General features: G+C 36.0%; 2 protein-coding genes and 1 long non-coding RNA gene across 3 annotated transcripts; all 3 read left to right on the top strand.

Moving 5' to 3' along the window:
* On the top strand, positions 1-1,666 carry LOC127444266 (pancreatic secretory granule membrane major glycoprotein GP2-like). Its single transcript, XM_051703543.1, has 3 exons — positions 1-426; positions 521-582; positions 1,460-1,666. The coding sequence occupies exons 1-3, from the start codon at positions 195-197 to the stop codon at positions 1,664-1,666; spliced, it is 501 nt and encodes a 166-aa protein (XP_051559503.1). The 5' UTR covers positions 1-194.
* A 47-nt stretch (positions 1,667-1,713) lies between these two features.
* LOC127444192 (uncharacterized) lies at positions 1,714-3,269 on the top strand. Its single transcript, XR_007897782.1, has 3 exons — positions 1,714-1,832; positions 2,828-2,859; positions 3,152-3,269. It is a non-coding gene; the product is annotated as an uncharacterized LOC127444192 (long non-coding RNA).
* A 104-nt stretch (positions 3,270-3,373) lies between these two features.
* Positions 3,374-6,877, top strand: LOC127444265 (putative adhesion G protein-coupled receptor E4P; the record flags this gene model as incomplete). Its single annotated transcript, XM_051703542.1, is given in 7 exon segments — positions 3,374-3,516; positions 3,518-3,614; positions 4,884-5,090; positions 5,184-5,416; positions 5,570-5,639; positions 5,719-5,810; positions 5,910-6,877. Coding segments are annotated over 7 exon segments (870 nt in total), but the record flags the coding sequence as incomplete, so codon positions are not given.
* Positions 6,878-12,036: the final 5,159 nt, after the last annotated feature.

The raw sequence follows: 12,036 nt of genomic DNA, 5'->3' as shown, positions 1-12,036 counted from the left end.
ACCATTCATAACAGCCACCAACATTTCTCAATGGTTTCATAACAGGTAATCTTTCTTCCGACCCCTGCAACAGCTACACCAAGCTGGAAAATCCCTGGAGAGCCATTAACAACACAATTAACTGCCTCACAAATGACACGGATGTCAACTGGGTCGGCTGGTATCGTCTCTTCATTCAGGGCTGGAACACTCAGATGCCAGACACATGTGTTGAAGAGTATCGATGTGGCACTAAAATCCCACTGTGGTTAAGAGGTGGACACCCAATAGTTGAGGATGGAGTGGTCACCCGGGATGTCTGTGGTCACAACAGCAAATACTGCTGCTATTATGAGTCTTTTCCAATTAAAGTCAAAGCCTGCTCAGGCAATTATTATGTCTATGAGTTTGTTAAACCAACTGTCAACGATGCTGTATACTGTGCAGGTAATTGTATTTTTATGTGTCCTTTGTATATGTGATATCTGAGATACAAAATCTGTGTCTCTGTTCAGTAATTACTATTCATTAAAACTTTCAGATGTCAGAAGCATTAACACCAGATATACAACGATCAAGCCAGAGAACATCTCGACTGGTGATGTAACATGATCTTTAAGCCTTTATCTGTATAGCCTGAATGCTCGTTTATTTTAGTTGTCAAGAAATTTGCCTTGATGGGTTGTTCCAGAATAAATCAAAGTTAACATGTCAGATATTTGAGCAGATCTGTGATGAAGTTACAAAAATGTGTGAAATGTGCAGTTATACTTTGTAAATCCACAGCTGTATGAATTATGAGTTTATAATCACTATCACAACATGTCTCAGTGCCACTGCTACATGTTACTGGTTTAGAAAGTGTCATTTGTGAGCAGTGACTTTTACTTGCATCCTCATTGTACTCACTCTGAGTTTGGGGGTCCGAGCAGTACAGCTGCTGTAACACTGCTGTGTTCATTCCAAGTTTCTTCTTTAATTTTCTGCTGAGGATTTTTCTGCTCTTCCTGGGAAAGTTTTGGAACATTTAGAATTGTCTGGAAACTTTTTATCCAATTCAAATGAATCTGGCATGCAGCACATGATAAAAGGATAAAAATGTTTGCTAATTGAGAAGTTACAGTAATAACAGTAATACTGGTCAATATATAAACATACTGTATACTTCTTACGGCAAACTCTGAAGGCACAAACACACATTCACAGGGTAAAATCACTTCATGAATTGCATTGATTAATTCAGTCTACTGTAATGGTTTGTTTATGTACTCTTGTTCTCATTTTGGTAATCTTCAAGATTTTGATTTACTTAAACCAATTTTGCTATATTATCTAACACTTTATACTGACTTTAAAGTGTGTATAATTAAACTTGCATAACAAGAGACTCGAGTACATATTTTTTTTATGTAAAAAGTTTGAAACTACAATTTTATGTAGTTTTACCAGTGTAAATTGTTTTTCAATGTTTTCATAACAGTTAATACCTCTTTTGACCCCTGCTACAACTACACTGTGCTGGACAATCCTTGGAGATCCACCAACAACACAAATAAAACCAGTATGTGTGGCACGGATGTCAACTGGGTCGGCTGGTATCGTCTCTTCAATCAGGGCTGGAACACTCAGATGCCAGACTCATGTGTTGAAGAGTATCGATGTGGCACTAAAATCCCACTGTGGTTAAGAGGTGGACACCCAATAGTTGAGGATGGAGTGGTCACCCGGGCTGTCTGTGGTCATACGTACAGACTATTTCCAGTCCTATCCCATTAAAGTCAAAGCCTGTCAAGGCAATTATTATGTCTATGAGTTTGTTAAACCAACTACCTTTAATATGGCATACTGTGCAGGTAATTCTATTAACATATGTCCTTGGTACGCCTGATATCATGATATTTGTGTCTCTGCTTATGGACTGAATGTATGAGCAGTGTTGATATGTACTGTATAAATGCCATTGTCTGGGAAAGCAAGTAATTGCAAAACTCACGCCATTGCCATTCACCTCCAAGTTTACTGATTGGCAAAGAAGTGCAAGCTGCAGTCAGATTTCTCATGACATCTATTTCAGTGATACCTATCAGATAGAATGGCAAGTAGTTGCTTATAGTTTTAAACTAGTTCCTCTACAAACCAAAATTTCCATTGTTATTTATTTTTTAAATCAGAGAAAAAGTCTTGTAGCATTTTCACTGATTTAGTTTAAATGACATGAAGTACTGAATCCATTCAATTTCTTATTAATATTGATGAATTTTATTTTTAGCCCCCCACCCCCCCACACAACTTCAGATGGTAATGTGCTGTGTTCTCTGTCAGCTTATGTTTTGTATGAGCAGATACGTTGTATTAACTAGATGTGTGTGTGTGTGTGTGTCTGTGGTTAAAGATGATGATGGCCATTTGGAAACTGCCTACTATAGGCTGAATATTATGTTTATTTTTTTATGCCAGTTATCATTTCAGGCATGTCCCATTATAAACAGTTGACCAGTTACCTTACTCAAACTTAATAAAATGTACAAATAGACACCACATAGAATAAATGTCATATTTAGTCAAATTTGCTATGAGTAAAAAAAAAAAACACCCTCACAATCATTTAATTGAGAATAGTCTGCATGCTTTTATTTGGTAATTAAATGTTCTAAAATATATTTTGAAGAAATCAACAACAACTGCCAATCAGATTTAAGCAATTAGAAACTTCAGTAAAAGACTAATCATTAATAAATTTGGAATATACAGAATTGGCATTAACACATTTGGAAATGTTGGCCATTTTCCTACTTTAATTGAGTACTTCAAACCTGATGATTTTTCTGTTTCGTTATTGTCATTCCAGGAATAAATATCGCACTGATGGAGGAATGCAAGGTAAGATGACAAGAGTTTCTGAAATTGAGGTTTCAGTCTCACAAGCAGCTTCTATTAATTTTACCTCAAAGAACAGTTCAGTAATAAAATATGTTACTGTATTTGAGAATATATTGATTATGTCTACATGTGTATTGTGGATATTGAATGTGCTGTTATATTTATTGTTGACTGTCTCATGCACCAGCTTGGACTTTTGGATTCCATTAATTCTGAAAAACATGATCAAAATCAACACACACTGGCACCACAAACAGTCTTTTTTCTTTGTAAATCTCAATTGTGATTTCAGAGTCAGAACACAGGAGGATGTGTAGAGAATCTTCTTAACCAGATTGAGAACATTACAGCTGAAGTACTTCCTTTGGACGCAAGTCTTTAAGATAGAGATGAGAAAAAAATAAAAAAACAAACAAACAAAAAAAAAAAAAGGTATACCATTAAAGCATATTTACTTATTTCTTTATACTTTATGTTTATTGCATGTCATTTTTCTCTTCTCTTTCTGTCTCTAACAGAATCAGCTGCTGTGGCTTTCATGAGCTACACCACAATGGAGAACGTGCTGAGACCTGACTTCTTCAACACATCAGATGACACAGTTAAAACCATGATGTCCACTGTGATCTCAGCTACTCTTCCCAAAACTGACAACAAAGTGTGTTGTTGTAAAGACCAACAGCAGCCACACTGTGTGTTCCTGTGATCATCTGTCAACATTCGCTCTCATCATGCAAACCAGCAGCCCACCAGAGGTAAGAGAACAGGTCAGACAGGTGACATTTATACAAATGGGGTAGTGTAGTGGCTCAAGACTGGTAACTAAAAATGGGTGAGCCATTAACCATTAAAACATTAAAGTGGTCATGACATCTCTTGACTCTTTTTTTTAAAATTATTATTAATTATTATCTTCCCTGAGGTCCACTGATAATGTTAGTAAACTTAGTAGCAGCCTCTCGAATACAGCCATATTTGAAACTCAATCAGAAGAAAATGCATCCGTATATATTAAACTGTTAACTCCACACTGATATGAGCAGAAAAACTACTCATACATAGTCCAAAGCACAATGAAGATGCACACACATACAGTATCATCGTGCACTGAAGCCAGGAATGCATCAATATGGTCAAAGACGTCCATCTAGTGCATGTTGACATATACCATCAATTAAAAATAGCACAGATGGGTGAAAGAATGGTTTATTGAGCAGTTTGTGCTCAAAACAGCAAGAGGCAGAGCAGTTGAATGACAGAAAATGGCGTCTCTTCTTCAGAGTTGTAACTTGACACAGCACCTTTTAAAAGCAGCGCGTGATACGTGACAACGATCAAAGACGTCTGTCTAGTGCATGTTTATATACAAATAGTCCAGATTGGTCCCCTTTGGTGTACCTTTTGGTTCAGGAATAGTGAGGCCACACTAGGCCTGTCTGTCTGGCTCTCTCTGTTTACGAACTGAAGCACCTGTGGGCGGGGCCAAGGGTGCGATGATGTTAAGTAGGCATTGATGTTTTTTTCCCACGTAGGGAAGTCACAGAAGGAAGAGAAAAAGGCATTTTTGAAGCTTGGTTTCAATAAATGCTTTTATTGCATTGGGGATTACGTTTTGAGTTCAGAAATTTACAGTATGTTTTTATAGTAGAAAGACCTCTTATATGTCAAAATATCAAGGAAAATTTGATTCCTCATGAAATGACCCTTTTAAGCCCTTGAGCTTCAGGTTGCTCCAGGGAGGTAATTCCTCTAATAAGCACACAGCAAATTACTTTGAAAAAAGCATCTTTGATGCATATAAACTAAGGTATTCAAATAAACCATCTTGTCATTGTTTGTTGGTTGGATTGAATGAGATTTGGGGTTTTCCAGCTGTTGGAAATGTTCAGCAAATACTCATTTCTAATAGTATTTACAAATGTAACAAACACTGAAATGAGTCACAGAGTTTTTATCTGGAGCAGAAAAAGATGTTTGAGTTTGTGTCAAACTTTCCTGTTTGATGTGACATTATATTTTCTCAGGATGATGCACTGATGGAAATATTGAATTTGGTGGCTGTGATCGTGGGGCTGGTGTTCCTCAGTTTGGCCCTGTTGACTTTTGCTTTTTGTCGGTGGAATCCTGGAGTGAACAATGTGGCTCGAATCAACATCTGCTTGAGTCTGCTGTTGGCTCATTTTCTGTTCTTACTCACACAACAGTCCCTGAACTACATACACCCTAACCAGGTGAGAATTACTGACAACAACTCCAGATGAAAGCTATTGTTCTTTATAGAATTATAATACCTACAATCTCTTTCTGTCTCTCATTGTCTCCAGGTGTTGTGTGCAGTGATATCAAGCATTCTGCAATTCTTCTTTCTCTCCTCCTTTGTGTGGATGCTCATTGAAGCTGTGCTGCTTTTCATCTGTGTGAAGAACCTATCACAGATCAGCTCCATACAGAGGGAGGTGCTTAGCAGCAGATTCATGATTGTGATTGGATATGTGATTGCCCTGGGTGTGGTGGGCATGTCTGTCGGACTGATTGCTGAGGGTTATGGCGGTGAAAAGTTTGTTATTTTTAATAAAATATTTAATTTAGTTAATTTTATTAAATTATTAATTTTATTTATGCAATATTTTATTCAAGTAGTTCAGAGATAGGTATAAATTAAATTGATCACTTGTTGAGATTGATTATTTAACAATCTGCCTCCAAACAGATGTTGGATTAAAATAGATGAGAGAGGTTTAATCTGGAGTTTTCTGGGACCTGTTTGTACCATACTAGCAGTAAGAATACATATTTTCTCATGTGTCTATATACCAAAAGGGACCGAAGGTGATTAATTATTGTTTGTTTACTTTGCAGTTAAATATGATTCTCTTCATCAACATTATCGTCAGTCTGAACTCAACTCTCACAAAACTGAACGCTGCAGTTTCACAGATGAAACAATTCAAGTAACAAATATTCTGATTTAAAGACAAATATATATATATATATATATATATAAAAAATAAAGAGTTAGTCATTCATTCTCTCTCCCTCCCTCCCCGCAGGACTCTGATTGACTTGATTTACATTTGACATTGCTATTTGATGAAGAAACAACATGGAAGTAATGTCACGATGCGGGGAAGACAGGACCCAAGAGCAGAAGAATACAGTCAATTGGATTTATTAAACAAACAACCAAAATGTCTCTTTCAAACAAAGAAAGCCCAGGCCACGGTTTCCTTGACACGCAAGCAGAAACGAGGAATCCTCCTCCAACGAATGGGTGCTGATCACGGGCAAAACAGAAGGTAACCACCCTTCTGAAAAACAGCACCAAAACACTCACATGGACAATCACAGTGGCAAACACGGCAGTACAAACAATGATCAGACATGACATATGCGGGGGTTTAAATAAGAGAAACAAACACAGTGCAGGTGTCGCTTGCAGCTGAAGGTTGTAATGATCAACGTTTCCATGGGAATGCTGATTCAGCATGCCAGTGACACCTGAAACGCATAAGGGCAAAACTTAAATGTGCTTTGACAGAAACAGACGAGGGAACAATGATGCCACAGTCCTCGTCAGGCAATCACGCAACCTGGCAAGATGCCATGACAGTTACATCACCGGAGGGCGCATGGTGGCAAATTGCACACAGCGATAACCCACTGCCAGACCCGTGCACCCACACAAGACAGACAGGGGACGATGATGCCATGGTCCTCGTCAGACAAAACCCAACCTGACCTGTTAACAAGACCATGACATCACCGGAGAGTGCACGGCAGTGACATGTGCATGCTCACACAAAGGGGGAGCACAAAACACAGAGGCAGGCCGATAATGCCATGGTCCCATCAGGTAGAACCTCAACCTGACAAGGTGACTGGACTGTGACAAGTAAACTATAGCAAGTACAACACATGAGAAGTATGATATGACTATTGTCATTTGGGTGTACTAAGTTGTGCATCTATTTATTCTCAAAAAGTGCCTGAGATTATGTGTAGCTCAATGTGTGTCTGATAGCCAGTTGCGTCTCATTAAATTTAGTGTGAAAATAATTAATCCTGTTCTAGATTTGTCCTGATTTGTTGCATTCTCTTTGATATATGAAAAATAAAACGTCAACGTTCATTTAATTTTATTATTTTCTATTTGTCTTGAAAATATTTTAAACATTTTACACTATTTGTAAAATGAGATCTAACAGCCCTGGATTAAGAACATCGTTATCTACAATCATTTGAGACAAAAGGCTGAGACGGTGAGAGAAGGTGCAAAATGCAGTATGCAACTCTGAATATAAGATTGTAAATACAGACACGTCATAGTATTTTACGCTTCATTAATATATTAGTTTTAAAATTAGAACTTTAACCAGGAAGAGGAGAGAGAGAAAAAGGAACTGGTGTATGTATCATAAGCTCAGTATGAAAGCAATAGAAGTTAATGGAAGGTCCCCACAAAGATTGGAAAATAAAACCATTTATGTGGTTGTTTCTAACCTAGCCATATTTTTGGGACAGAATGACTGATAAATATCCACAGAATTCAAATAACTACAACACAACTTTAATGGATGAGACTGCAAATGAAAAATGGTTCACAACTAAATCTTATTTTAACATTTTCTTGAAAGGATGGAGTTATGGTTGGACAATTAAACGTGACTGACAGACATGAGAAATTAGTTAAAGTGTTAAAAGTGTCAAAATGATTTATGTAATAAAACAGACCAGTTTTCAAGTATCTATATATTCATCATACTATAACTGCTGCCTCGACCTCGCATAAGCATCAGCTATAAATCTGATTTTTAGGGAAGGGACCCACTATTTATCTTATCTGTCTGTGTTTCAAAACAATAAGGCAAAAGTACACCATATACTCTAAAGGATGACATAAAACCAATGCACCAAATTTAAGTAAAGTTTGCTTACTGAAAACAGTTCATTTGTGAATTATATCCATTTATCTCCACACCACATTGAAAAATAGACACCATATACACAATGCACATCAGCAGTATGAAAGAAATTATATATGATGTGAATGATGATGATGATGATGATGATGAATGTCCTTCCCAAACAACCAATGAAGAATACACAAGTCCGTGAATTAATGCGTTGTTGGATGTAATCCAAATAGTTTTCCCCCCATACAAAATATATTCCTTAGTGTCGTGGTAAATCCAATCAAAGAGTTCTTATACTCCTTATTGTGGCTTGATCCACTTAAGAATCCGCAAAAGGTGCATACATAAAGTTTGAAAGCCTCCAGAGTTCATGAATCACACACCCAAATGCTGCTCATAGACCTCACTATGATACATGTGCTGAATAAACAAACTCACGCTTGTGAAATCCTTTTCAGATTGAGCATAATGCCCATGAAGACCTTCTACAAGTAAAATCAGATAAATACCATTTAGGAAATAAATGTACATCAATGAATCCAGAAACATACAATAAACCCAAGAAAAGGAAACTTCAAACTGAACTTTAAACAATCAGGACAACAGTTCAATGTTTGGAGCGATAAGCCATGCTTACATTCTCCATTACAAAAACTGAGTTCTTCTACTACCCACACCTGTCTTATACCTGAGAGTACTGCTCTCTAGCACCCTCTCAGGGTGAGTAGTAGAATTAAGATAAGTAGAATTAAGATAAGAAAAAAAAATATGTAAACAGGTGTGTGACTGTTACAAGGCTATATTCTAACTTTGCTGTTCTCACCATTTATTTGTGATAGATAACGTGTGCTGGAGAAATCCTGAATCTCGACAGGTTATCTAGTCTAATACACTTTAGTCGAGTCAAAGTCAAATAGCAAAGGCAAAAAGAGCTAACACACTTGCATCCAACAAAAGGCAAAACCTGATAAAGAACAAGGGAAACAAGAGTGCTAATTATACACTCAAGGGCAAACAACTTAATGAGACTTATTATGAGATAGAAACCAATTAACAAGTGACACTGAATCAATAACTGAAGTTATGACAGTGATTCAAAATTAAATACATTAAACATCAAAAGAAATAAAATTCTGCAATATTTTTTTATTTATTTAAGTATTTCAGAAACTCAACTGCTGATCTGGTTTGTTGGATAAAATAGTCTACACAGTTGACTATCAAATGTTATAATGGTTTCAATCCTTTTTAAGAGTATTTTTTTCTTGTTTTGCATGTTTTATTTTCCCGTTAAAATCTGTATAAAGACTTACGTGATATACACTACCGGTCAAAAGCTTTGAAACACTTACTCATTCTTTATTATAATTTATTATTTTTTTTCACATTTTAGAATAATAGTAAAGTCATCAAAACTATGGAATAACATAAATGGAACTATGGGAATTATGTTGTGACTAAACAAAATCCAAAATAAATCAAAACTGTGTTATATTTGAGCATCTTCAAAGTAGTCACCCTTTGCCTAGAATTTGCAGACATGTACTCTTGACATTTTCTCAACCAACTTCTTGAGGTATCACCCTGGGATGCTTTTTAAACAGTATTGAAGGAGTTCCCATCTATGTTGGGCACTTATTGGCTGCTTTTCTTTATTATTTGGTCCAAGTCATCAATTTCAAAAACTTTTTTTTTTTTTTAATTAAATTTTAGTTTTATAATGAAATAAATTAATATGGTGGCACAATTATAGTTTTGTCTACAAAACTAATTACAAACATTTAAGCATACGCCTTCAGATCAAAAGATTTTTAAGATCATGAGAAACATTTCAGTCAAGTGTTTCAAAACCTTTGATCGGTCGTGTATTTCTACTGTACAGCAATGTTCCCTCTGCTGCGTGTGTGCCACACACCTCTGATATCGCTCCCGTTAACAAGACAAACTCTAATGTTTTCTTGTGAAGCAATACAGAAAAATTACAGTAGGGATGACTGTCCTCTAGATAACTATTCTGGTGCAGCCTTAATAGTTGCAATTTAGCTATATTTTAATTTGTGTATTTTTGTTTCTTTGTAAAGTAAAACATTCTCAAACAGGGGTAAATCAATATATGAGAAATACCGTGATAAAAATTCAAAATCATATTTAAGGTTCTACATTAGATGATTTTCAATTTGTATTGAATTTCTTTGTAAAGAATGGCACAGTGAACACAGCACGGGTCAGGGGGGCATAGAACAGTTTTCTTATTGTGTCAAATCAAGTTATAAGTCAATAATATATATATACACATACAGTATATTAGGCATGTAACGATACACAAATTTGACGATACGATACAAAGCCTCACTACCATGCAGAAATCACAATACAGTGGGTTTTTTCAACATTTGCTGAGGTATTGAGTTCTTACAAGATGCTTTACACTTAAAAAAGACAAGTAAATCACAGTCTCTAGTTCGAGAAACAAACTGCTCACAGGTCCTAAACTAGCAGCTTCTAAATGCCAAAGACCTGCATTGCTGCAAGATGATTCTTGAACAAACAGAACATTTTAAGAATACAACATTTATTTAAATAGAAATAGTCATTTATAACATTCTAAATGTCTCTAAATCGTCTCTAAACTACATAATGTGCATTGTGACTGAAACACGTTCCTATTTCAACTTTATTCTCATTCAAGGATGTCCAAGTATTTTGGCTATTAAGGGAACATACTGTACAAAACTAATATAATGCAATATCATACAGGAGGAAATTTATCATCTATGATATTGCAGCAAATATCCAGATATGGAATGAGATTATTAAGCAAACTGTTATCAACTCCTACATGCCAACTGAATAAAATAAGGCAAAAATAAACATTTCACACAGTGTTTAGTGAGAGATATGATTGATTCAAACACTAAAGCTGTTTGTTCTGTATATGTGTTATTGTATTACAGTTGTAATAAGACAGTCTTAATTAACATTATGGTTATTTGACATTTTGAGATATTATTATTCAGTAAATTGTAGCATTTGGTATACCTTCTTTATATAACATCCATCCCTTGCACACTTTTGGCCTTTAGCGGGTGAGACAGGGCAGGAAAGTACAGTACAGCACAGTGAGTGAGAGTGTTACCCGCTAGGACAGTTTATTTTGAACAAGAGGGGTGAACGGTTATGGAATTTAACATGGGAGTACAATACCGAACTGATATGGATTGATAGAAGTGAAAATGAGCCTGTCTGTGCATGCGATGGTGCGAGGAACTGGATGGCGGGAAAAAAATTATATTAAGTGAAAAGTCAAAAGAAGATCAAAATGTATATAATGTAACTATTTCAGATATTATTAATAAAACACGGGAACTTGTTGCACGGGCATTTTTTGCCTCCATATTTTGGGGATATTTTTATTAATTTCAGTGGCATTTTTACCCCGAGTCCCCGTCAATTTCACTATTGGCATTGTATCTTTCTAAGGTATTTAAAAGTTTATTTTAGACATATAGTAGCAAGTAAACTAGATATCCACACATATATGCCAAACTACATTGTATTAATGTTTGACACAGTTAAAACATTGCCCACCTTAAAAAGTGAAATTTGATCAGTGGTTAAACGTGTTCAGATGGTTCCCTCATACCTAAATGAACGGCTCCTTTCCAGAATAAAATGAAATATGCAGAAAATCACAGTGTCTTGTATAGTGACAGGGCAGAAAGTCTTGGAGAAGTGAGAGAAGAGAGGACACCGGTGGCTGTTTATGAGCTGCTGTGCTCGTGATGCTGAACCCTGCGTGCTTCCGTCGTGCCGTGCACAACGCGTTTTAGTTTATGAACCGATTTAGCGTGTATAACTTTCTTCTTCCCAAAAATTCAGAAATATTATGTATTTTTTTGTACTATGTAATTGTGGTGAAAAATAATTGTAGTGAAGCTGAATACTACTACTAGAAAGTACTATTATTTCTACTTAAAAAAAAGTAGGAAAATGTGAAAAATGTACTGTAACGAGAGTAGTTGTAATTCGTTACTTTCCACCTCTGGCGTCTTGATCAGTATCATGCTCAGTGTCGTCTGGGAGAGGCTGGATGTTAAATGCAACTTTGCTGCTGCTGCTGTTTCTGCATCGCAAATCCACCAATTTGCACGGGGATGTCGGTGTAAATAAAATGAATTTTTTTTACACCCCATAATATATATATATATATGTATATTCATGTAACATGTAAACCTTGCTTTATTCTTTATTTCTATGTGACATT

Source organism: Myxocyprinus asiaticus, chromosome 7 (genome assembly GCF_019703515.2).
Source record: "Myxocyprinus asiaticus isolate MX2 ecotype Aquarium Trade chromosome 7, UBuf_Myxa_2, whole genome shotgun sequence".
Lineage (NCBI taxonomy): Eukaryota > Metazoa > Chordata > Actinopteri > Cypriniformes > Catostomidae > Myxocyprinus > Myxocyprinus asiaticus.
The sequence above is the reverse complement of the archived record's forward strand: the minus strand, read 5'-3'. Positions and strand labels throughout refer to the sequence as shown.

What these genes read in the sequence shown, in the direction of transcription:
- LOC127444266 (XM_051703543.1), top strand. Translation starts at nt 195, where the DNA reads ATGCCAGACACATGTGTTGAAGAGTATCGATGTGGCACTAAAATCCCA. An exon ending in CGATGCTGTATACTGTGCAG is followed by an intron (nt 427 to 520) that starts GTAATTGTATTT and finishes TAAAACTTTCAG; the next exon opens with ATGTCAGAAGCATTAACACC. An exon ending in AGAACATCTCGACTGGTGAT is followed by an intron (nt 583 to 1,459) that starts GTAACATGATCT and finishes TTTTCATAACAG; the next exon opens with TTAATACCTCTTTTGACCCC.